Source organism: Entelurus aequoreus, linkage group LG21 (assembly GCF_033978785.1).
Source record: "Entelurus aequoreus isolate RoL-2023_Sb linkage group LG21, RoL_Eaeq_v1.1, whole genome shotgun sequence".
NCBI classification, from domain to species: domain Eukaryota; kingdom Metazoa; phylum Chordata; class Actinopteri; order Syngnathiformes; family Syngnathidae; genus Entelurus; species Entelurus aequoreus.
In genome coordinates, this window is record NC_084751.1 from 43,869,794 (window position 1) to 43,897,013 (window position 27,220).

A 27,220-nucleotide genomic window follows, 5' to 3' on the forward strand; every position below is an offset into this window, starting at 1 on the left:
ATAAAAAGTGTTTCTCGCCTTCCTGTCGGTCATTTTTTCTTAATAATAAGCTCGCAGCAGCCAGTACACGCAAGTACACTCGTATGTGTGGATGCCGTCTGCTCCACGTTTTCCCTTAAGTGATTTGCATTTTGTTGAGTTTGGTCAGAGCACTTCCTCGTTGCTCTCGCTTGTTGTTAATTTATTAATAAATACCCCTTTTACCTCACGCTGGTACTTTGTTCGTCTGCATCCTTAAACTCACCAAAACCTCCGGCGTCTCCCATGACACACCGCTTGTCATCGCTTGACACTGTGACCAAAAAACAGGACTAATGAATGTATCCAAATTCTTTAATCAAGCATAGATATATATTAAAATATGCATTGTAGGCACTTGCAAATGTAAATATATCTCTATATGCCCCCAAGAACCTTTGCAGTGGATATATATATTTCTGAAATGTGTAACTCAGAAAAAAAAGCCCCAAAACAAACGTCCACTGAAAAGGACAGTGGTTCCCAGTAGATTATTGGGAACAACTGCAGTTGGATCAAACAGTCTTTGCATAGTGCTGCGAAAAGATATAAATATTTCAAAATATGGACATTATGAAACGACAGTGACAGACGACACAAAGCTTTCAAATTGTATCAGTGGAGAAAAAATGCTCCATTAAAAAAAATTAAACATTAAATATTAGGGGTGTAATTGTACACAAAAATTTCGGTTTAGAGGTCACAGTTCGGTTCATTTTCGGTACAGTAAGAAAACAACTAAATATAAATTTTTTTGGTTATTTATTTACCAAATTTGCAAAATCTTCCACCAAAAATATTTTTCTTAGTGGAATATTTGATGTGACGTAATGGGAACCTTGGATAGGTCAATAATTCATAATAACATTGATTTTGATTCAATATTATGTTTTGAGCAATGACAGTTTGAAAGAAAAAAAAAACAGCTTTGTTTTATTAGTCAACATTGCAACTTTTTCTAAATTACCTTTCACCTTTAAGCTTTTTTATTTCACTTTTGTTATGTTTTTGTTTATTTTAATAGTATTTTTAGAATGCGCCGTGGGCCTTTAAAACATTAGCTCATACTTGCCAACTTTGAGACCTCCAATATCGGGAGGTGGGGGGTGGGGGTGGGGGGCGTGGTTATTTACAGCTAGAATTCACCAACTCGAGTATTTCATATATTTATATATATATGTATGAAATACTTGACTTTCAGTGAATTCTAGCTATATATATATATATATATATATATATATATATATATATATATATATATATATATATATATATATATATATATATATATATATATATATATATATATACATATATATATATATATATATATATATACATTTATTTTATTTACATAGAAATAGAAAAAAAATACTTGAATTTCAGTGTTCCGGTGGCTATCCATTAGATGGCAGTATTGTCCTGTTTAACTTCTCCGTTCATGATGAGTATATCATTTCGGCCACCGTGTTCAATGGAGAAGTCTGTTCTACAAAATTTACAGGCAACATACACCTTCCCCTTCAAACTGTCCTGGATGAACTGAAATTGTTGTTTCCATTCGTTTTGGAACTTGCAAGCGTATTTCTTCATCTTGCTCGTCGACGGCGTCGCCATGTCTGTAATTTCCTCGTTCTTCTGCTTCGTCTCCTTGTTGTGTGCGCAGTTGTGCACTCTGCTCTCTAAAAGCCCTAGATGTTATGACGTCATTGGGTAGGCAAGCTGTTTATATTGTGGGAAAGCGGACGTGAGAACAGGCTGTCCCCACTCAGTCTCAGGTCCGCATTGAGCTGGAGGGGGCGTGGCCTCCAGCTCCGGCTGAATACCGGGAGTTTGTCGGGAGAAAATCTCTGCCGGGAGGTTGTCGGGAGAGGCGCTGAATACCGGGATTCTCCCGCTAAAAAGGGGAGGGTTGGCAAGTATGCATTAGCTGTGGGCCGCAAATGACCTCCGGGGCACACTTTTGACACCCCTGCTATAGATAATACAAAATTAAATGTGATAAATCTATGGATAAAAAGCAGAGCCTGGCGACGCATGCGCGTTTATCTTAACTCTCTCTCTCTCTCTGTCTCTGCCCCTCCCTCACCAATGCTGCTGTTTGTTTTGTTTTTAACCCCTTCTTAACCCTGAACGTACGTTGAAAATACACGCAACCCTAACTCAAAATGCCGGACATTTGAGGCATTTAAGAAACTCCGCCCTGACAACTCCGCAAAAGAGGACACGTCCGGTGAAAAGAGGACGTATGGTCAGTCTATCGTAGCCCGTTAGCTGCTAGCATGCCATGTGTTGTGCCTCGGTGTGCATTGTTTACACAACGTGCGTTACGCTACTTAATATGTCCGCGTGGAAACTCGTTCGAACCGAACCGGAACCCCCGTACCGAAACGGTTCAATACAAATACACGTATCGTTACACCCCTAGTATATACATGTAATAGTAACGCATCAGCAGTGATTTGTTGTCCACAAACCTGTTTTCAGCTTTCTTGAGATTAGAACACATTGTAGCTGCTGGGATGCAGGCAAGAAGCCGCGTTATTTGTGCCACTTTGGTTCACTGTCAGCAAGGTTTCCTAAGCTTCTATACGGGGCGCAGCAGACAGATGATTTTAAATCCTGCACCTGCGGATAAACAGCGCTGTGTCTGACCAGTGTGACACTTTTGATTCTTGTATGCTACAATCTGGGAGGGGGGGGGGGGGGGACAAAAACAATAGCGGACAATACTTGAGGGATATACTGTAAATACGGCTGTCTCTCCACTCAGTCGCCAAAGTCCGGGATGTCGTCGTAGGAGTAGCCTCGGTATCCCTTGGAGGCGTAGTAGGCAATTCTCAAATGGTAAAATCCAGGAAGAAACACCAGAATCCCGATGATGATGACAGGGATGGTGCGGTCTCGGTGCTGGAATCAAGGAAGGGAGGACAAAAAACATTCCTTAGTTTAGTTCTGTAGGGTCTGGTTTAGGGTTGTACGGTATACCGGTATTAGTATAGCACCGCGATACTAATGAATCATATTCGGTACTATACCGACATTAAAAAGTACCTGTCGTCATCACGTCGTGACATTGCTGGTTCTACGAGCAGAGGAGCATGTTCGGCAGCACACATACACACAGGGTACTTACAAGCAGACACAGTGTGTAGACAGAAAAGGGAGAACGGACGCATTTTGGCTTAAAAACTAAAGATAAAGGTGAAGTTATAACACTAAAACGCCCTCAGGAAGAGGTGCTTTAAGACATGGCTAGCTAGCTAGCGGCTAAACTCCATCCACAGTTTGCAGTGTTTTAGCTACTTCTAAATCACTAATCCTCATCTCCATGGCGACAAATAAAGTATGTTTCTTACACTGCAGGACAAGGAATAGCTAAACATGCTTCACTACACACCGTAGCTCACCGGCGTCACCGCTAATGACGCCATACCTGAATGTAAACAAACGCCATGGGTGGATCTACACCTAACATCCATTGTAATGATACCAAGTACAAGAGCGTGTCTAGTCGATACTACTATGACTACATCAACATTTTTTAGCATCACAAAATCTTTTTTGAAATTCATATTATGTTTATAAACTCAGTAAATGTGTCCCTGGACACATCCCCTTCATCCATTTTCTACCGCTTGTCCCTTTTGGGGTCGCGGGGGGTGCCGGAGCCTATCTCAGCTGCATTCGCATGAGAAATTTAAATATGGCCAATGTATGATCCTGTAACTACTTGGTATCGGATTGATACCCAAATTTGTGGTATCATCCAAAACTAATGTAAAGTATCAAAGAAGAGAAGAATAAGTGATTATTACATTTGAACAGAAGTGTAGATAGAACATGTTGAAAGAGAAAGTAAGCAGATGCTAACAGTAAATGAACAAGTAGATTAATAATTCATTTTCTACCGCTTGTCCCTCATAATTTTAACAAAATAATAGGTGTATAAATGACATAATATGTTACTGCATACGTCAGCAGACTAATTAGAAGCCTTTGTTTGTTTACTTACTACTAAAAGACAAGTTGTCTAGTGTGTTCACTATTTTATTTAAGGACTAAATTGCAATAATAAACATATGTTTAATGTACCCTAAGATTTGTTGTTAAAATAAAGACAATAATGCCATTTTTTGTGGTCCCCTTTATTTAGAAAAGTAGCGAAATGTATCAAAATACATTTTGGTACCGGTATCAAAATATTGGTATCGGGACAACACTAGTCTGGTTATTATCACGATGAGTTTGTCCGTATATTTCTGCTTCAGTTAAGCATGACACTAATAGAAGACACTTTACTTCCCACACTTTTTCTGCAGGCGAGCTACTTTTTAACTGACCAAGTCGAGGTGACCTACCTCATTCATATATATAAATAATTTATATCTATTTTTATGAAAGAGACGTTTTTGTTATCAAGTGAAATGTGTTTAATGATAATACAAGCATGTTTAACATTCCTTTCTTTCATGAAGACAAGAATATAAGTTGGTGTATTACCTGATTGTGATGACTTGCATTGATTGGAATCAGACAGTAGTGATGATAACGTCCACATTTTCAAATGGAGGAGAAAAAAAAGTCCTCCTTTCTGTCCAATACCACATGAAAGTGCTTGCTTTTTGCCATCTTATTTGTCCAGCTTCCATACTCCTTTTTATACACTTTACAAGAAATACATTGGCGGAAAACGCCATAGCTTGCTAGCTTGTGCACACTATGAAGAAGGCTTTTATTGTGAAGACAGGAACTGTGTGTTAGAATGATTGTTTCTAAGTTATCACAAAAACTTTGTGTTACATTTGAGTGCCCAGTGAGAAGCCAAAGCTGTCTTTGGAACCTACCAAGAAGGCTCGTAAAACTCCACTGTGTAGGGGGGATGCAAGATGAAGGTGTTCATGTTTTCTTTCATGTATGCTAATCCACAGGAGGATGTTGTTTTGACCCAGGGACTACAAAGCGGAGAGAAGGCAGGATCTGCCCAATTTCCAGACGACTTCTTTTTTAACCTCCTTTTTCAACTGTTTTACGAACGTCTTATTGAACTGTTTTACGAACCTCTTTTTGAACTCGTTTACGACCTTTTCTGTGAAGTGTTTACGACCTTTTCTTTTGAACTGTTCTGTAACCAAAGGCAACGCTGTTTACGACCCACTTCCCTCTGGAAGCAGCTGTGGTCATGTGGTCGGAGAAAGTCGAATAAAGAAGGAGGAGTACAATCTTTCGCCAGAGCGTGCTGGAGATTGTACAAGAGTACAGTGTCCCGGCGTCTCTCCTCAATTGAGTCCAAATAGAAATCTGTCTGTTTGATTCTTTGCTTCTCGTCTTGTTTAATAAATGTCATCAGCGTGTGAAACTTTGGAGTTGTAACAGCAGGTATGGCGCGAAAAATAAAAAGTGTTTGTTGCCTTCCTGTCTGTCATTTTTTCTTAATAATGATCTGGCAGCAGCCAGCGTCATCTCACAAGACCCTCGGGTGCTGTGAATGTCAATCAAGTGACAAAAGTGACATCTTGGTGAAGATTGATGATCGCTCATTTTTAGGTCTATTTTAGGCCTCGACTGACACACCCTCTGCCATGGACATAACGGCACACCTGGTTTACTGTAAAAATACATCCATCCATCCATCCATTTTCTACCGCTTGTCCCTTTTGGGGTCGCGGGGGGAGCTGGAGCCTATCTCAGCTGCATTCGGGCGGAAGGCGGGGTACACCCTGGACAAGGCGCCACCTCATCGCAGGGCCAACACAGATAGACAGACAACATTTGCACAATTTTAGTGTTGCCAATCAATCCTGGGCTCTGGATCTTTCTCCAGGTGCATCTTTTTTTGGAGGTGGAGGCCAAAAAACATGCACCTGGGGAAAGATCCCGAGCCCGGTGTTGGAACTCAGGACTACACTGCAAAAACTGAAATCTAAGTAAGATGAAATATGTCAAATAAGGGTGATATTTGCTTATTTTCTGTCTGATAAGATCATTCTTCTCACTAAGCAGATTTTATGTTAGAGTGTTTTACTTGTTTTACTTGTTTTAAGGGTTTTGGTCCTAAATGATCTCAGTAAGATATTACAGCTAGTTGCTGAGATTTGATGACCTATATTGAGTAAAACATGCTTGAAACTAGAATATCAACTGTTGCAAAGCTGTGTCATCAACACTCACAAGTATAAAACTACTTTTTTAAAGTAATAATTTCTTATTTCAAGCATGGAAAAAAAAAATCATGACTTTGACACAATTGTGTCTCATAATTAAAGCAGATGACAGCCAAATGGACTTTGCGGTTTTATTTTCAATGAAACAGTAGAACATACGTACTCATATAGTAGTACAGTTGGCACAGAACAGTAAACTGACAGTTAATATTTAAACATTTAACATGTGACATTTCTAACAATGTTGAACAGAAATAGTTCATGCACATTCAGATAAATTCTTCAAAATTACAATTTAAAAATGTTTTGGCCGGGGGCCAGGCTGTATATATGCGCACTAATTGTCTGAAAGAGCACGCACTTGGCGCGATGATGTCATGTTATCGATGGAAAAATGCATTTTTAGACAATATGATTTGCCTGAGCGGCTAGGAGACCCCGAGAGTAACAAGCGGTTGCCTTGTTGCCTTTCCATTAAGAACAATAAATTAGTTTTTTGTATACGTTTGCTGGTTTCAAGAAATGTAATGCCGAGCGCATATCATTATGTCAAGATAATGGCACTAGCATTTAATTCATTTAAGAATATTTTTCAACATATTGAGCAAAAGTTTCTTTTTTTTTTGCTACCAAGAAAAGTGCAGTTGTTATTAGTGAGAATATACTTATTTTAAGGTATTTTTGGGTTCATTGAAGTTAGCTCATTTTACTTGTTTTGGAAAGTCTTGACAAGCCAAATTTTCTTGTTCTATTGGCAGATCATTTTGCTTAGTTCAAATAAAATACCCCTCATTTTTGTAATTTTGTTTCTTGTTTTTGATCACTGACTTTTTGCAGTGTACTCAAGACCTTCGTATTGTGAGGCACATGCACTAACCCCCGGTGCCACAGTGCTGCTAAAAATACAAATAAAATAAAAATGTCTCAATGTATAGCTATGTGAGTCGGTAGGCCGGCATTTCTCGGTGTCAAATAAGAGCTAAAATAGTTTTGTCACATGTAGGTTTACGCTTGCTGCGCGGTTGTTCTCCCAAGATGCAGAATGGACGGCTCCGGACGACAGCGTGAAGGTAGCGTTTGATTTATTCTTCAACAGTCAAAACAGCACCAAAAACAGAAAACTAATCGAAGGAAAACATGTGCCGATCGCACTTAAAGCTAACACTTAGCATAGGCTCAAAACAAGGAGTACTCACGTAACAGGAGCATGAAGCAAACAATGAAGCCACCCCGAGTGACTGGAAAAGACAGGCTTAAATAGAAGTCTCTGATTAACGACAGGTGTGACCCAAACAACAAATGACAGGTGATGGTGACAAAAACAAACAAGGAAGCGCAGACGGAACTAAAGAAGTCCAAAACTAACAGAACATAACTAAACAAAACATGATCTAGACCACAGATCATGACAAGTTTGCGCCCAGGACATGATTGTCTTATTTGTCTGAGATTTGGTTTCAGGCGCCTTAACTGTCAGGTTACTTGCAAAAACACTAAAACTGAGGTATCCGTTCGCCACCAGAGGGCCCTTTCCCCCCAAACATGCTCAGTTGACATGTTCAGGAGGTCAAACACTGCATAGCCCAGTTTAAAATCTTCAGATTAAAATGAAATACAGAATGTCAGAATTGCTATTATATTACAGCTCCATTTTCAATTGTTTGAACTAAAACGTCTTTTTCAAGGGTTTTTAAATGACCGCGCACTAATTGGCACATCAACATCTCAAATAGTGTGGATCTTGCCTTCATGTCAAGAGCTCATTTTAGGCAAATACAATCTGTAGCCTGGAACACATTCACATTAACCTCCTACTGATAATTACAAATTTGATACGTTCAGACTGTTCTCTCCCACACAAAGTGGTGAATTCCGCAAGTGGAAGGCACAGCGGGGCACCCACGGATCCACCAGGCTACAGAATAACAGTCATATTGTAACATACATTAAACAGCGGTGGCCTGGAAAGGAATATCGTTGAAAATTGGCAGCAGGATAATAAGACGCCGAGGCAACTTAATTACATCTATTTTTAAGGCATGACTAACTGGTGTGGGAGGGTTTCAATTACTGCTTCATTTGATGTCTTGGAACCTGGTAATTATTACTAAAATTAAAGGTATTGATTTGTGTACTTAAAAAAACCATATCACTCACACCTACAGACAAGTTATTTATAATCAACCCAGCAAACAGACAATGACTTTATTATGGGGGAAGACTCCAATACGTGGCAGAACCCACTCAAGCACAGGCAGGCTGAAAAGTTCTGTAGACGGTGACGTTCTGGCAAATTCACAATCGGAATCAGAAATACTTTACTAATCCCTGAGGGGAAATAAAAATTTTCAGCACAATAAACGATATAAAGTTCATTTTTACGGTTATTATGACCAAATTTATCACAGTCATCATGCGATATTGTTGAATGTGCTTAAAAAGTACTTATACACACACTGAAATATCAACAATTTTTTTTTTTTTTTAATACCGTATTTTCCTGGCTATAGAGCACGTTGGTATTTAAGCCACTCCCAACAAATTTTAGAAGAAAACCATATTTTTTTATTATGAGCAGCAGATGTATACCGGTACAAAAGACTTTGTAAATGTTTATTTATAGACCTTACAACACCTGGGATTTGTATAGCGCTTTTCTAAGTACCCAAAGTCGCTTTACATGTTAACATTTATAGACCTTAAATGTTTCTAAACAATGCCTGTAACACTGCAGTAAAACGGCTGATCAAACAAAACAGAAGTCATCGTCGTGGACCCACTAGCTGCGGAAGCTAGCTCTCCAATCAGCTAAACAGACTCAAAAATTACATTTGGTGAATTTACGAATGTGAAACAATACAAAAAGAGTCCCATTGTAAGTTAATAATACTAACACAGACACTTGTACATGTGTTAGCATATTTGCTAACGCTTGCGACGCTAGCATGATTACATTAAGATAGCGCATACAAATATGCATGAAAACACTCCTACAGACTTCAGACATGGGACTTTTTGGTAAGTATGAATTGTTTTAGTTAGATTGTAAAACTTAAACATTGTTTGGGGTGGTAAATCCTTTCGAGCAGAAAAAACGCTCTGAACGAATGTACTTCCGACAGAAAACAGGAAGTACATTATCAACCCGCACCACCTGCAGTGAGCGAACAACTCCAAAAGATGGTACCATAGCACAAACAATAACACACCTTTTCATCAATTAAATGTAATATTTATTAATAATTATTTAATAATTTAATATGGTGATGCTAACAACCGTTAGGAATTTACCGCGATTACCGTTTATCGTCACATCCCTCGTGACAGTTGTGCATTATTTCTTTGGTCATTACATTGATAAAATACCATGAACAAAAAACTCATAAATTAAAAAAAACTTTTTTTTTTAAAAAGATCCGGTTGTCTCTCCACTTTGTGCTTTGGATTTTGAATTTTAGGGTACAAGGGGTTCCTTTTAAAAATGGAGCTTAGTTGATTGTAGAATGTTACCTTTGAATCCAGGGCAGAGGTCAGTGTAGGGCAGGGGTGTCCAAAGTGCGGCCCGGGGGCCATTTGCGGCCACACATTCTGGAAATGCTATTGCAAAAATAAAATAAAAACATACAAAAATGTGGAATGAGGTGAAACCTAACTAGAAAAAGTTGCAATGTTGACACAAAGCTGCCATGCAGGCTGTTTTTTTTCTTTTGTCTTATCTTTATTTTTATTTTTTTGCCATTGCTCAAAAAAAAAAAAATCAAAAAAAAAATCAATGTTATAATGAATTATTGACCTATTCAAGGCTCCAATTATTTAAAATATTTCACTTTAAAATGTTTTATGTGGAAAATATTGCATATATTGTGTGGTTGCCATATACAAATATCAACATTTTCTTTGACAAAAGAGCATAAAACAAACAAAATAGTAGTTCAAACGTAAAATCGACAGATATATCTGAAGTTGATCTCGTAACTTAAGTGTTGAAAGTAAAAACAACTAATAAAAATGTATCGCTTTATGAGTGGGGCACCTTTTGGATCACAAATATATTTAATGGGATTTTATTCATCTTTTCACTGTGATTACTCAAAAATAATAACAAATTAAAATCAATGGTGTCCTGCATTATTGATCTTTTTAAGGCTCTAATTACTTCACATCAAACATTGCTTTCTGAATGTTTTTGGCAGTGGGGGAAATACTGCACATTTCAGTTTTATTATAAAAAACAAAGTTGTCTTTGACAGGAAAGGCTTTTTTTTTTTTAAACTTAATATCAACCTGAAGTTGATATACTGTAGAGATTTACTGTAAGCGTTAAATAAATTTAAAAAATAATAATTTAACTTTTTTTTAACAAATTTTAACATTTTAATAATTGAGACCCTTTATGGTCCCCGGAGCCCTAAAGGTATAAAAATAAAAAATAATTTAAAAAATCCATATATTTTGTTATGGTTTTGAAAAGGAAAAATATCTAATTGGCCCCCGCATGCTTTAATTTTCCCGTGTGTGGAAAAAGTTTGGACACCCCTGGTGTAGGGCCACTGTGTGTGTGAAGGCGCAGTGAGGAGAGGCGTAGGGAGATGGAATGGAGATTTGAATTGCAAAACCGATGTCATACATTGGTCCGTCACAGTCTGGGAATCCATTCTGGAATAAGGTGTAGTTTTTTTTCCCCCAGAGCCAACGCTGGTCAGCCAGGTTTCGGTCAGGGCAGCGACGGAGATAGTAAGGCAAAGTAGTTCTGCATCAATGAGGACTGATTTGCGAAGAAAGCTATAGTCCGTCTCAGATTTAACGCCAACGGAACGCTCATTCCAGCATACAATGTCTGTATATGTGGCAGTTGCAGGAGAACTGCACTTTTTTGAGTAATTTTGCCTATCGTTCTCAAACATTATGAGAGACAAGAAGACAAAATGTTTTTGGGGGGTTTTATTTGCATTGTAACTTGTAAAAATCGGTTTGTTCTAGGTAGCTAAGAATGCAGTTAACGCACGAAACGCGTTTGAGTTTGTAATGCACAACACAATGCGATAAGATACCGACCTGTACTGACTGGAAATACATGAACAACCATATTACAGTATCTGTAAGGCAGGGGTCACCAACGCGGTGCCCGAGGGCACCAGGTAGCCCGCAAGGACCAGATGAGTAGCCCGCTGGTCTGTTCTAAAAATAGCTCAAATAGCAGCACTTACCAGTGAGCTGCCTCTATTTTTTAAATTTTATTTATTTACTAGCAAGCTGGTCTCGCTTTGCTCGACATTTTTAATTCTAAGAGAGACAAAACTCAAATAGAATTTGAAAATCCAAGAAAATATTTTAAAGACTTGGTCTTCACTTGTTTAAATAAATTCATTATTTGTTTTACTTTGCTTCTCATAACTTTCAGACAGACAATTTTAGAGAAAAAATACAACCTTAAAAATGATTTTAGGATTTTTAAACACATATACCTTTTTACCTTTTAAATTCCTTCCTCTTCTTTCCTGACAATTTAAATCAATGTTCAAGTAAATTATTATTTTTTATTGTAAAGAATAATAAATACATTTTAATTTAATTCTTTATTTTAGCTTCTGTATTTTCTACGAAGAATATTGGTGAAATATTTCTTCAAACTTATTATGATTAAAATTCAAAAAAGTTATTATGGCAAATCTAGAAAATCTGTAGAATCAAATTTAAATCTTATTTTAAAGTCTTTTGAATTTCTTTTAACATTTTTGTTCTGCAAAAATCTAGAAGAAATAATGATTTGTCTTTGTTAGAAATATAACTTGGTCTAATTTGTTATATATTCTAACAAAGTGCAGATTGGATTTTAACCTATTTAAAACATGTCATCAAAATTCTAAAATTAATCTTAATCATGAAAAATTACTAATGATGTTCCATAAATTATTTTTTTAAGTTTTTCTCTTGTTTTTTTCGGTTGAATTTTGAATTTTTGAAGATAAACTATGTTTCAAAATTTAATTGTAATTTTTTTCGTGTTTTCTCCTCTTTTAAACCATTTAATTAAGTGCAAATGTCATTAATTATTAATAATAACATAGAGTTAAAGGTAAATTGAGCAAATTGGCTATTTCTGGCAATTTATTTAAGTGTGTATCAAACTGGTAGGCCTTCGCAATAATCAGTACCCAAGAAGTAGCTCTTGGTTTCAAAAAGGTTGGTGACCCCTGCAGTAAGGTATTAGCCCTCATTTCATGTTTTGTTTGTACACAGTTTGCCAGACAGCATATGCGAAGGAGAATATCCAACATAAACCAACTTCACCATGATCGCTCTCCAAGGTCAGTGCTGTACATTATACGATACTTCATAAAACTACTGTAGTTGTTTGTAATACATTATATTGTATTGATTCTCATACAATATTTCTAAACCAAAAGTTAGTTTTTCTTTTTAAAAGGCATGTTTTGTGTTAAAATTGGGGTGCTTTGAGGGGGTCAAGCACCAATTAAATCGATTTTTAAAATGGATGACGTTGATTTAAGATACAAATGTTTTAGGTCTGGTCATGGAACTAATTGAGCATGTAAGTTGAGGTACCACTGTGTATAGTTTCACATTTCTGCTGTTAGGCGAGTGGAAGAAGAAAAAATGGGGCCATGCAAGACCCTTCCAAGATGCAGTTGTGTACCACAAATGGAGTTGTCAGCGTTTGATTGACTGAAAGAGCAAAGAGGAATGTCATGCGTGACGTAAAGAGGAGAAATCACATTAGTGAGGACCAAAGCTTGGCTATTGACAATTATTTGACTGGACCAATCTGCCATCCCACTCAGCTGTTTCTATTCAGAGATGCAGTCGACCTCCCTACAAGGGCACCGAGCATACGTGAACTCCAGCTCAACTATTGTCATGGTCTGTCAATTAAAAAAAATACAAAATAAAATAAAAAAAGCAGTGGTCAGCAATTCTCTTTTAGAGACCAAATCTTTAAGAAGCAATGGCAGAGGGCCATGGTAGGTTAGTCAATTACCAATTACCTGGCCATTGAACTCCAACTGCAGTCTTACTAGCCACAGTTCCACACAGGAAGTACAACCATGTGCAAGTATTTTTAAGGGGCGGTTTTTAAAATCGACAGTATATTTTTTCTGGAAAGAAGAAATAGGAATGTTGCTTGCTTTGACGGAAAAAGATCTTGCTTTGAGTCCGGTAGCGCATTATACAAGAATAAAACATTACAATGAGACTACATGGAAATAAGAATATTTTTTTTTGTCCTCTCCAGCCACTTAGGCAAATCATATTGGTGATGGAGATGCCCATATTTGCTGTGCAGATTTACTTTACAAAATAGAAGTGTGGAATATTTCTCTTGTTGCCTTATTTGTATATGATTTTATATCAATGTTTGGCGCAGCCGGACCGTTGCAGGAGGGGATAGAAAGAACAAAAAAAAGGAAGACAGAGGGGGAAATTGTGCAGACAAGAGGGGGAAAAGACAGAGAAACCACAACAACATCAGCAAATACAGTACGATATGTACAAATATGATACAAAAAATGATAGCAGAGAAGCAGTAAATTAAGTAAATAACACAGAAATTACAATGAACATTATTGCACTACAAATAGAGCAATACATATACCAATAGATATAGCACATTTGATAACGAATAATAATTACCATACGATTGTTTCAAATGCTAACAATACACATATGTAATGATAACTTGAATTACAAAAGAAAGCAGATAAATGGAGGGGTAGAAAGAGAAGCGAACCGTATTAACCTTGTAGATCGTTATAGTAACAATAGGTTAAGCTATGTCAGTGTGCAGTGTTTTACCCAGTTTCCCCTAGGATAACAACGCTAATACATGTTTAATGAAAGGTTATTATATGCATGAGTGTATGTATGCATATGTGCTCGTGTATGTATGTGTTTATGTATGTTTGTACAGTGAGAGTGTGTGTGTGGATGTACGTAACGTGAGTGTGTATATATGTGCTGTGTTTGTGTATGTATGTGGGAGTGTATGTACTTATGTATGTGGGTAAGCACCAATATGTGCGCGTACGTATGCATTAGGGGTGTAATGGTACGTGTATTTGTATTGAACCGTTTCGGTACGGGGGTTCCGGTTCGGTTCGGAGGTGTACCGAACGAGTTTCCACACGGACATATTAAGTAGCGTAACGCATGTTGTGTAAACAATGCACACCGAGGCACAAAACACGGCATGCTAGCAGCTAACAGGCTAGGATAGACTGACCATACGTTCTCTTTTCACCGGACATGTCCTCTTTTGCGGAGCTGTCAGGGCGGAGTTTCTTAAATGCCTCAAATGTCCGGCATTTTGAGTTAGGGTTGCATGTATTTTCAATGTACGTCCAGGGTTAAGAAGGGGTTAAAAACAAAACAAATTGTGCGCGCAGCAGCATTGGTAAGGGAGGGGCAGAGACAGAGAGAGAGAGAGAGTTATGATAAACGCGCATGCGTCGCCAGGCTCTGCTTTTTATCCATAGATTTATTTTTTATTATCTATAGCAGGGGTGTCAAAAGTGTGCTCCGGAGGCCATTTGCGGCCCACAGCTAATGTTTTAAAGGCCCACGGCACATTCTAAAAATACTATTAAAATAAACAAAAACATAACAAAAGTGAAATAAAATAGCTTAAAGGTTAAATGTAATTTTAAAAAGTTGCAATGTTGACTAATAAAACAGAGCTGTTTTTTTTCTTTCAAACTGTCATTGCTCAAAACATAATATTGAATCAAAATCAATGTTATTATGAATTATTGACCTATCCAAGGTTCCCATTACTTCACATCAAATATTCCACTAAGAAAAATATTTTTGGTGGAAGATTTTGCAAATTTGGTAAATAAATAACCCAAACATGTATATTTTGTTGTTTTCTTACTGTACCGAAAATGAACCGAACCGTGACCTCTAAACCGAGGTACATACCGAACCGAAATTTTTGTGTACCGTTACACCCCTAGTATGCATGTATGAATAATTGTGTGTATGCCTAACAGTGTGTGCGGGAGCTAAAGAAGGGCCCCAGCCACCCAGAGAGCCCAACCCCAGGCAGCAGGGGCAGTGCCCAGGGAACAAGGGACCACCGTTTTGCAAGCACATACTTTATATTTTGAAAATAAATTAAACTAACGCAATTTTTGGGGGAGCGAATATAAATGTATTTTGTGCACAATAAAAGTGTTTGCTATTATCCATATTAACACTCAATAATTAGTGTTGTCTGCAGTCAGATAGATGCCCGTCCCCCTCTCTTCAACTCTCTCAACATCACCCTTCCGCGCATTCAACTTTTTTTTCTTCACTCGCTCAGATTTCTGCTCTGTGCTCGCGCAAGTTCAGACACAGGGTGTTATATTTGTGTCAAAAAGGCAGCCAGCAGAAGACTGGACACATTTACTCCAGGTGGCTGCTCTGGGTTTAATTTATTTTCAAAATATAACGTCTGTGCTTGCAAAGCTTATTTTTCTGTCCTCAAAATCTGCCTTTGTGACCTCAACTTTAAGACAGCAACATAACGCCATACAGAAGCAGCTCTTTCTGAACACAGAAAAGGACACATACAAGAGTAGACCACATAAAATGCCGGATAAATGATGTGATCACATCTGGACTGGAATTAAAGCCACGCTAATATGCGCACGCTGTGGCTGCAGACAGTAGGGAGGCCCTCGAGGAAGAAAACAACTCGACGGAGCAACAGGTGGCATCGTTCTTCCAAAAGCAAAGGAATAAAGATGGACCTGGATAACATCGAGGCATGCCACCCGCTGCAGACAGACAGACGACAGACCTCTCATCATAATGAGGCTTGTGAACAGGAAAAATAAAATTGCACTTTTCAAACAAGGACCCAAACTGAAAGGAACAAACGTGTAAATGACCCACTTACGAAAATAAATGCACACATCGCTAAAAAGGCAAGATACCTAAGAATATACAGCACACCTGGGTAACAAATTGTAAAATATTTATCAAACTGAAGGGCTCTCCGAAGGACGCAAAGGTGTGGGTAGTAAGAAGCGTGGAGGAACTGGACAGATTTAGCCAACAATAAATCAATAGACAATAAATCAATAAGCATTAAACAATCGGACATTGAGAAGGAAATCAATCCCGACACAAACGTTTACTCTCAACAATAAATACTACTACTAAACAACAGAACAGTATAATACAAACATAACCTCCGACAACAAACTATCAATTATTCACATCAATAGCAGAAGTCTGCATCCAAACTACAACAACATCCAGCAATAACAGACAGTTTAAAATACATCTTAAAGTAATTGCGATCGCAGAAACTTGGAATAAGAGAAAGGAATAGATATAGACCTGAAAGGATAAGAACTGAACCTCATCACCAGAAACAGGGGATAAACATCTGGACGAAAGTGGTGAAAAAGTAGTCTTCTGCAATTGATAATATCTTGGAAGGCGTAGGGATTGAAATATGTTGTGAAAAAGACAAAAACATGTCAGTCAGCTGTAGATTTTGAACACCTAAGTCAAGTATTGAAAGGTTTGAGGATTGGATTAACACAACTTTTATAGAAATGAGGCAAAATATCATATTCATATGTGGGGGTATCAATATTGACCTCCTGAACCCTAACAAGCAAAAGAATATTGTTGACGTCATAGATACGATGTAGTATAAGTTTATATCCTAAAATTTCAGGCCAAGAAGAATCACAAGTGTCTGCGCCACGTTTATTGATAATATATTTAGCAATGATTTCGATAACACTGATACAAGTGGACTGCTAACTTCAGTGATCATTTTCCAGTTTGCACAATCAATGAATGCAATTGTTTTAGCAGCCCCCCAGTTTTGTGTGTCACTGTTTATAGACCACCAAAGAAATGTGCTGCTTTTATGAATGATTTTTCTGAGTTTTTAATCAATCATTCGTTCAACATACAATCCCTGTTTCGAGGGAATTTTTAAATAGGTTAGATTTTATGGATTTTACCCGACACGTCACACAACGGACTCACAACAGAGGGCACACTCTGGATTTGGTCATTACTTATGATCTGTCCACCAGTGTGTCCTCTGTTGTCACCTTCGCTGTATCTGACCACTACTGTGTTATTTAATATCACAGCTTCTATCCAGCAGATGACCTCAGTGAGAACTGTGATGAAGCACTATCCAACTTCTGAAGTGTCTGCAAATTATACAAATATACAATAATAACTGTCCTCCAATAGTTTTACCTGCACCCTGTGATTTTAATGTTGAACATTTTAATCAAAACCTCAAATCCAGCCTTGATGTTGTTGCTCCTCTAAAATCAAGAAAGGTAATTTTAAAACTAATACCTTCGTGGAGAAATGATAAGAAAATTAAAAAACTGGTAACAAATGAAGGAATAATTCATTCCAAGAAAAACAGCACGGGGTCCATCGTCTGGCGGTGGTTCGGCTTCAAGCGGGAAGATGCTGAACAGACAACCGTAATATGTCAAGTATTGCAGCAAAAGCGTTGCTACAAAAAGTTGCACCACTGCTAATTTGTAGCATCATTTGAAAAGTCACCCGCTAGAGAATGAAGAGTGCTTGAAACTCCGCATGTCAACATCGCGGCCGGTGCCACACCCACAAAATGCCCAAGCAACCATTTCCAGATCAACACCGTATGAAAAAAATAGTCAACAACAGAAGGAGATAACGTCCGCAGGAACCTACCACATAGCGAAGGACATACACCATGGGTGTCAAACTCTGGCCCGCGGCCCAGTGTGTGCGTACAGAAGCCGCACATATCTTGTGACTGGGCCGGCACGTTGTTAGAATGGATGAAAAGCGGACGTGATGACAGCTCGTAGAGGACGTTAAAAGCAGTGCCTTTAAGGCACGCCCCCAAGACTGTGGTCCGGGTGTACTACGAGAAATAATGACTGATGAACACCTTCGTTCGATAATGAAGGTTGCCTCAGCTGAAAGCCTGAGCCCCGACATTAATGAACTAGCATCCAAGAAAAGATGGCAGGTATCTGGCTTGGGCACATCAGATTAGATCAGTGTGTTGCAAACTGAGCAGTTTAAAGTCCTGAATGGTTGGTTTATTCATTGTTATTTTATTTTCAAATGTATTAGCCTGTGGAAAAAGTTCATGTTGATATTTAGCTCAGAAGGCTACAAATAGAAAAGAGGCATTAAATTTGTATTTAAATTGTATTTGATATGCCATTGATATTTTTTAATTATTATTATTATTATTTGAAACTCGATTTTGCATGTCACTATAAAGTTATATAAGCCTTGCTTGTTCAATATTCAATGCAAAACTTGCTTGGGTCCCTATTAAAAGGTTAATTTGTTCAACCATGGCCCGCGGCTTTGTTCAGTTTTAAATTTTGGCCCACTCTGTATTTGAGTTTGACACCCCTGACATACACTATTTGATTTCCTATAATGCAGCTCATTTTTATTTGACACTTATTGAAATATCTTGTGTGACATCATGCACAAAAGTGCACTTTATTTGTTTTAAACTATTGTAGTGGCGTTCTGTACAAAAAGTGCACTTTAATTTAGTGTTGTTTTGATATGTCATCTTAGTGACATCATGCACAAAAGTGCACTAATAGCTTGTTTTAAAATGTCTCTGACAAACTTGCACGTTCTGTTTTGGAAATGACATGAATGTTTGTGCCACTGCTTAATAACTGTTTAATAAATACACTTTTGCTAAATTGACTTAGTTGTGATTTCCCTCTCTGCATGAAAGTTTAAAATGAGCATATATTAATGCAGTATGAAGAAGAATGTTTTAATGTAGACACATAGAATCATCATACTGCTGTGATTATATGCATCAAGTGTTCATTCAAAGCTGAGGCTAAATATTGAGATATATATCGTGAATCGTGACATGGCCTAAAAATATTGAGATATTAATAAAAGGCCATATCGCCCAGCCCTAAGTCTACCCATGATTAGTCGCCAGTCAATGGCAGAGCCTACATGGACAAACAAGCATTCACATGTACTCACCTCAACCTCAATCGTGCCAGACAGAAGAAGAGCCCCGAAGATGATGAGTAAGGAGCCAACCGAAAAGAGAAAGACTGCCAGTGCGATTGCCTTGTATGGGACAGCTGGTGGATTCCTCTTAAACTGTACAGAATTACATAACATGAGCTGCAGCTAGTTATTTTCAACTAGTAGCATACTAGAACATTTTTCCATCCATTGTGTGGCATTATCTACTTATCCTGACTGCGAGTACCTGTAAGTCAATGTATCCATCGTCATCCGCAGCCAGCCTTGAATATTTGACCTTGTTGAAAACTCCGGCATCCAGCATGTTGCCTCTGTTCGCTTTCATTGTGGCACAGCAGCTGTTAGGAGAGAGGAGAAAGAAGGGGAGTAACAACCTTGGGTGCGCTGACTCATAGCGGTTCAGAGTTATTGGTCTGCTTGAGATAAAACCCATCGCTTCTTTTTGTGATGACCTGTGAATTGTAAATATGAGGTAATTTTTACAGTGAAACATAAATAACGTAAAAAAGAAGATTAAGATTGAGTGCTTAAGATGTTTTATACGGCTAGATAACCAGTGTTGAGAGTACTCACATTATTTCTGTATTATTTTTGGACTATAAAGCGCACTTCAACCCCTTTTTTTTCCTCAAAACTCGACAGTGCGCCTTATGTAAGGAATAATTCTGGTTTTGCTTACCGACCTCGAAGCTATTTTATTTGGTATAATGACAAGTGTGACCAGTCGATGGCAGTCACACATAAGAGATACGTGTAGACTGCAATATGACTCAAGTGCACAACACCAACATTTTATATGTTCCATTGAAAATATAGAACATTACACACGGCGCTCAAAAATCTATCAAAATGTTTTAGTACGACTTTGGTAAGCTATGAAGCCACACCGCTTGATGGATTGTACTGTGCTTCAACATATGAATATTATTATGGTGTGCATAAGGTAAGACATTATCTGGCGTTTTGTTTCGCAATATTATGCAAAAGCAACTTTTCTTACCTTCTGGGATCTGCAAATATCCTGAAAAATTGCGCGAGTCCGTCTTTGTAGTCCGTGGACACACCATAGTCAATAAGCTTCTTTTTATTCTCTATCTTCTTGTTATGTGACATTCATCCTCCGCTGTTGCCATTTCTAATGTAAAGTAGTGTAAAGTTCTTACTTATATCTGCCATTAAAGCGCTAAAAACTACCGGTGTAGTGAGTTTACATTATTCACCCAAAGGAACTCTAGTTATTAGAAAGTTCCGGTCGGACGGTTTTTCACGGGACACATTTCCGCACTGGACTAGCAAAGTTAGCATTGATTGGATCAGCTGATAATTTGCATAATTATGCAGCCAACCCCACATCTCGCCCAGATTCATCTGGAATAAGTAAGAGTGTAAAATGATTGCATTAATTGCTATTAATTAATTAGTCCTATTTAGCGAGCTATATGTTTTGATCATGTCATTCAAATATTTAATCTTTAGTGTTATTGTTTCTGTATGTGAGTTGCTTCGCCATTGTTTTATCTTTGACTAGCAGAGTGTGGTACAAAGATAATATGTATGCACACTGGACTTGGCAGGGTAAAGTGTGTGATATCATGGCGGGGTAAAGTGTGTGATATAAGTGGCTATAAATAGGTAGAGGGATAAGATGAATTATATATAAAACAACAGTGTAAAATGTCAGAAGTGTGTTTATAATTCAAATGTTGTCTTGTTTTTAGCGTTTAGTAGACAATGTTTTTTTTGCGTAACGTGAATAACAGTAATACACGATCAATGGTGAAATTTCAACATTTCTGGGTGTGTTTTGACCCGAATTAAAGGGGAACTGCACTTATTGGGGGATGCTGGCCCATCATTCACAATCCCTATGCGATACAAGAACACCTATGTCTTTCTCGTTTTCGTGCATTCTAAATCATAAAAAAACACTAGCAAGAGGTGGCTAACAATGAAGGTAATGGGGATTCCATTTTTTTCCGGCTATAAAGCCCTCTAAAACACATCCAAAACCTCCAACAATGTTTTATATTCCTATTGTAGACACCTCTGTGTCATATTTTTTTGTGTAAATATCAACCACTCTGTTCTAAGAGAGCACGGCCTGTAGATTCAATGTACACAATTGAATGGCTTAAACAGCAACGTGTTTATGCAAGTTTACATTGGGGTATGTTGTTTCTCAATAGGGAATTATGTTAATGTATCTTGTATTCATGTTAGCATTCAAGTTAAACAGCCAGCCATGAGCGCACTTGCCCCGCTAGCTTATGGGCAGTATCACCGGTCCGTGAGTTAATCGAAGTGCGGTTATCAATCACGGTTTTACGATAACTTTAATTGAAAACGGTAATACTAACACCAGGAGGTTTTCCACGATTTATCATTAACACTGTTTGTCTTTACATCCCTAGCCATATACTAAAATTGTTGAATCAACCACATGAGCTGTTAAACCAGGGATGTAGGGAGCATCATAAGGAAATTATTTAAATAACCTCCCAAAAAACTTAAGAAATTGCAGTTCCAATATTTCACCAAAACAAATTAGGCCTAGTTTTGACTCTTTCATCTTCGTTTGGGGCGTGGCAATAATTGACCAAAATAAACACTTGGGAAGAAATGTGTTGAGTGCAAGTGCTTGAAACAGAAATGTTGTGTAGTTTTAGTGTTTTAATCCTGCCTGCTTACATCAGGTTTAGGGACCACATATGGAAATTAACTTCTTGGTAGAATCTGTTGTATTTACGTTTCAATGCACTCTGTACAGAAATGTTTATTAACATGCAATGATGCTCCCAAATAAAAATAGAAAAATAACAAATGACTCCCTTACAGGATTGGCTTAGTTTGTATAAACTCAATCTGAGATCAGCCCCCCAAAATCCTGATAGTGTGAAGTTCAATGATTCCATTTCTTGAGTCAATATTTGGATACAAGTTGTCAATATAGTATGCAATATGGGGCGGATAAATTTGTAACAAACTCTATGGCAAGATATAAAATGTGATATATTCATGTGCATGTACAAAAACTTTTTCTATAATGACAGCCTGACCTTTACACATTCATAAGACACAAATTCACAACAGGAATTAATGAGTGCGCTGCAAGTTTTGCTTTAGTTTTTGACCTTTTTCAATAAATCTGCAAACAAACTTTACCAACATTCATGAAGGAGACATTTTTGTTTAACAAGTTAAAGGGGTTTATTGATAATACAAGCATGTTTAACACATATAGATTCCTTTCTTTCATGAAGACAAGAATATAAATTGGTGTATTACCTGATTCTGATGACTTGCATTGATTGGAATCAGACAGTAGTGAGGATAACGTCCACATTTTCAAATGGAGGACGTTATTTCTGTCCAATACCACATGAAAGTGGTTGCTTTTTGCCATCTTATATGTCCAGTTTTTATACTCCTTTTTACACACTTTACAAGAAATACATTGGCGGCAAACTCCGTAGCTTGCTAGATTGTGCAAACTAGCTCTCTGACACTCTTATTTTGTTAGCGCAGGCAGGATGAAGCAACCCTTTTATTGTGAAGACAGGGACTGTGCAGTCGGTGTTTAGAGTTGTGACGGCAGGTACGGCGCGAGAGTCTGTTGAAATAAAAAGTGTTTCTCGCCTTCCTGTCGGTCATTTTTTCTTAACCTCTTAAGGCCCAAGCTGTTTGTTTACATGCTTTATTTATTTCGCTTTGCTATTTGGGCTTATTGGACGCTAATTAGAATAAAAACTAAGAATCATCTTTTGATATGATGTACTTAGTCCATAAGTACACAAACATGTACTTCATTTTTAGTGACATGCTAATTCTTATTTTTACACTTTTTTTTCCCAAATTCCATTGTATGTTATACTCTTCTGACACCACCAGATGGCAGTATAAGTGTCCACATAAGTGGCCATAAGACCCCAATTCAGTAGTGTACACAATTTTGGAAATAAGAGCTAAAAAGTGCATGTGGCCACTAAGCCTTTAGAGTTTTTAATAATGATCTGGCAGCGTCACTTCACAAGACCCTCGGGATGTCAATCAAGTGACGTCTTACTGAAGATTGATGATTGCTAATTTTTAGGTCTATTTTTTTTAATGCCTGGCTGGCGATCGACTGACACACCTTCCGCCATCGACCGGTAGCTTGCGATCGACATAATGGGCACCCCTGCTGTATGGTAATGTCAAGGACGCATACACAGTCACTAGCCCCTCTTGGACGCTCCGATCACAGCCTTGTTCATCTTTCTGCCACATAACATCCCTGTGGTGAAAAAAACGCCACCACAAAGGAGAAGTGTGATGCAGTGGCCGGAGGAGGCATGTGAGCAGTTGAGGGACTGTTTTGACACCACAGACTGGGAAGTACTCTGCAGCCCACGTGGAGAGGACATGGACAGTGTGACTGAGTGCATCTCAGGATATATAAACTTCTGTGTGGAAAAAAACACTATGCCCTCCAAGATGGTCCGGTGTTTTCCCAAACAATAAACCCTTGGTCACCACTGAGCTGAAGGCTTAATAAAAAAATTATTGAACGTTAGGTGGTTTTTGATGTGTAAAACTGGAGCAATGCTAGAAATACATCAAATAACTAGATGAGGCTATCCTTGAAGGAATTGCGTGTGAATGCTCCAATGCTAACGTTGAACTGAAATCCTGGAATGTCTTTCTAATTGTTGAAGTAGAGCACACAATTCCCAAACAGGCTGAATATTTTGAAGTCGGAATAGTTTGAAACAGATGAAAAATGTGGGATTTGTGGAACTTTGAAGAATGTCCCATTGATTTCAATGGGAATGTCCCAAAAATTTGGGAACTTCTGTAATGGAAAATGGTTAAGAAAAAAACTTTAATGGTCTGAATGAGTTGAAATGGTTGGTGTTGGAATTTTTCAAATCGGCCGAGAAATGTTGAAGTAGTAACATTGTTGAATTGAGAAATGTAATTACGCAATTCCTGGAATTTTTTAAAATCTGGGAATTTTTCCAGTTCAAAAAACAACTTCCTTTTTTGTCCTGATTAAGAGGAATGTTTTGACGGTGGAACGGTTGAAATGGGCTGAAAAATGTGGGAGGAGTAGTCGCCAGAAAAAAGGGTGGAAATAGGGCTTTGGAAAACCAAGAATTCCGGTAAATACTGGAATTTTTTTTTACTTAGGAAAAAGGTAGTTTAAATTTCCAGGATTGTGGAATATGTTGGAGGTGGAATGGTTGGAATCGGGTTGAAAACTGAGGATGTTTGAAAAAATGGCCAATTCGTTTTGAATGGGAAAAATGTCCCGGAAAAGCTGGAATTCTGGGAGATCTGGGAATTTTTGGAATTTGTCAAGGGAAAAGCCTGCGGTTCCCAAATAGGCTGAATATTTTAAAGTTGGAACAGTTTGAAACAGATGAAAAATGTGGGAGTTGTGGAACTTTGAAGAATGTCCCATTGATTTCAATTTTTGGAAAAGCAGGAATTTTTTTTAAAATGGTAAAAAAAAACAAAAAACTTGAATGGTCTGAATGAGTTGAAATGGTTGGTGTTGGAATTTTTCAAATCGGCCGAGAAATGTTGAAGTAGTAACATTGTTGAATTGAGAAATGGAATTACGCAATTCCTGCAATTTTTTAAAATCTGGGAATTTTTCCAGTTCAAAAAACAACTTCCTTTTTTGTCCTGATTAAGAGGAATGTTTCGACGGTGGAACGGTTGAAAAGCGTTGAAAAATGTGGGAGGAGTAGTCGGCAGAAAAAAAGGTGGAAATAGGGCTTTGGAAAACCAGGAATTCTGGGAAATACTGGAATTTTTTTTAACTTAAGAAAAGGGTAGTTTAAATTTCCAGTATGGTGTAATATGTTGGAGGTGGAATGGTTGGAATTGGGTTGAAAAAGGTGGAAATGGTGGAAGTTTGAAAAAAATGGCCAATTCATTTTGAATGGGAAAAATGTCCCGGAAAAGCTGGAATTCTGGGAGATCTGGGAATTTTTGGAATTTGTCAAGGGAAAAGCCTGCGATTCCCAAATAGGCTGAACAGTTTGGAGTTGGAACGGTTTGAATCGGGTGAAAAATGTGGAAGGTAGAGCGCGCCAAAATCTGGAGAAGAAGAAGAAGAAGTTGAAGAAGTTTAATAAATAGATGAATTTTGGTGTAGAAAAGCATATTGTGTGAATGCTTTGGAACATTCACACAATGCTACATCACTGAGGGTACAGTATACATCATAGACATTTTATAAGTAGACGCAGCATTGGCTGCTGTGACGCGGGGGTCTATAGTGTAGCGTCCCGAAAGAGTTCGTGCTGCAAAGGGTTCTGGGTATTTGTTCTGTTGTGTTTATGTTGTGTTACGGTGCGGATGTTCTCCCGAAAAGTGTTTGTCATCCTTGTCTGGTGTGGGTTCACAGTGTGGCGCATATTTGTAACATTGTTAAAGTTGTTTACACGGTCACCCTCAGTGTGACCTGTATGGCTGTTGATCAAGTATGCCTTGCATTCACTTATGTGTGTGTTAAAGCCGCATATATTATGTGACTGGGCCGGCACGCTGTTTGTATGGAGGAAAAGCGGACGTGACGACAGGTTGTAGAGGACGCTAAAGGCAGTGCCTTTAAGGCACGCCCCCAATATTGTTGTCAGGGTGGAAAATCGGGAGAGATTCGGGAGAATGGTTGCCCCGGGAGATTTTCGGGAGGGGCACTGAAATTCGGGAGTCTCCCGGGAAAATCGGGAGGGTTGGCAAGTATGTATAAGAATATTCTATTACTGTTAAGCAAACTATGAATAATAAAACACGCCAAAAAATGTGCCCTTTATCATAGCTACACTTGTGACAAAAAAACGTGTGAAAATCAGTGGTATTCACTGAGGTAAGATTAATTAAATGCGCTGACAGTTCATTGCTCCTGCCAAATGAATTGCACTGAGTGGAGCGGATCACCACTCCAAGATGGCGGCCCCGCGTCTCGTCAGCGCCAGTAGGCAGTAGCGCTCGATGCTGCGTCTACTTATAAGATGTCTATGGTACAAGATGACAACTCCTGATGTAGGTGTTTATTAAAGCTAGGTAGTGTCCAGCACCCCCCGCGACCCCAAAAAAGGGACAAGCGGTAGGAAAATGGATGGACGAACAGTTGTTGTTTATTTCAGTTGTTAATCAATACTTGTTCATTCCATCATCATAAATGAAAATGAGTGGTGTATACACTAACACAAACTATCTTTGATTTTAAACGAGTTAGTATGAGTAATATTATTATTATTATTATTATTATTTCAACAAGTTAGTTAGCGCTAGCTGACTCAACCCGGTTAGCATCAACAACTTCATTAGCTGCAAGATTAGCTTCTTGACTTTTAACTCCCTGTAAAGCGAGGTAAATGGTCAAATGTGTGAGCAGAGTGAGTTTCACCTCTTAGTTCCCTCCGCCCGTGGATTGTATATCTTCAACTGAGGTAGAAGAGCCGTAAAAGTCCGTAAATGCTCGACGCCATCTCTACGGCACCATGTTGACATCCGCTGTATGCTGTCGGCTACTTCCTCATTTAGGCGCATGCGCACGGTATATGTTTAGCTTTTTGAGCATAGACATCTTATAAGGGTACGCAGTATCGAGCGCTACTGCCTACTGGCGCTGACGAGACGTGGGGCCGCCATCTTGGAGTGGTGATCCGCTCCACTCAGTGCAATTCATTTGGCAGGAGCAATGAACTGTCAGCGCATTTAATTCATTTGACCTCACTGAATACCACTGATTTTCACGCGTTTTTTTGTCATACGTGTAGCTATGGTAAAGGACTCATGTTTTGGTGTGTTTTATTATTCATAGTTTGCTTAACAGTAACAGAATATTCTTATATGCTGTAAGTGACATGATGTCCGAGATCAAAACTGGGAATATAATCCCAGAGAAGGGGGAAAAATACGGTCAGCTATTATTAAATTCAAGAAACAATATTATTAGGTTATATATACATGCGTACATATATATCCGATCTAACAAAGGTCTTAACTCATTC

The 27,220-nt window shown here is 38.2% G+C and overlaps 1 protein-coding gene across 3 annotated transcripts; it reads right to left on the minus strand.

The window, feature by feature from the left end:
* Positions 1–26,748, minus strand: LOC133638759 (transmembrane protein 230-like). 3 transcript variants are annotated; one of them, XR_009823681.1, is made up of 5 exons: positions 26,614–26,748; positions 19,438–19,549; positions 19,203–19,325; positions 2,496–2,928; positions 1–554 (listed from the first exon to the last, which is right to left on the minus strand). XR_009823681.1 is itself a non-coding variant. In XM_062031686.1 (5 exons), exons 1-4 carry the CDS (start codon positions 26,715–26,717, stop codon positions 2,788–2,790), a joined length of 480 nt encoding a protein of 159 aa, XP_061887670.1. In that variant the 5' UTR covers positions 26,718–26,748; the 3' UTR covers positions 1,384–2,646; positions 2,752–2,787. The 3 variants fall into 3 exon arrangements, 2 of the variants coding, with proteins under 2 accessions (XP_061887670.1, XP_061887669.1); XM_062031686.1 differs by lacking the exon at positions 1–554 and having other exon boundaries at positions 1,384–2,646; positions 2,752–2,928; XM_062031685.1 differs by lacking the exon at positions 1–554 and having other exon boundaries at positions 1,384–2,928.
* Between the last annotated feature and the right edge of the window lie 472 nt (positions 26,749–27,220).

Coding starts and splice junctions, on each gene's coding strand:
- LOC133638759 (XM_062031686.1), bottom strand. CDS start 26,717: ATGTCAACATGGTGCCGTAGAGATGGCGTCGAGCATTTACGGACTTTT. Junction 19,550..26,613: donor CGGGCGGAGGGAACTAAGAG/GTGAAACTCACT, acceptor CTCTCCTAACAG/CTGCTGTGCCACAATGAAAG. Junction 19,326..19,437: donor ATGGATACATTGACTTACAG/GTACTCGCAGTC, acceptor AATTCTGTACAG/TTTAAGAGGAATCCACCAGC.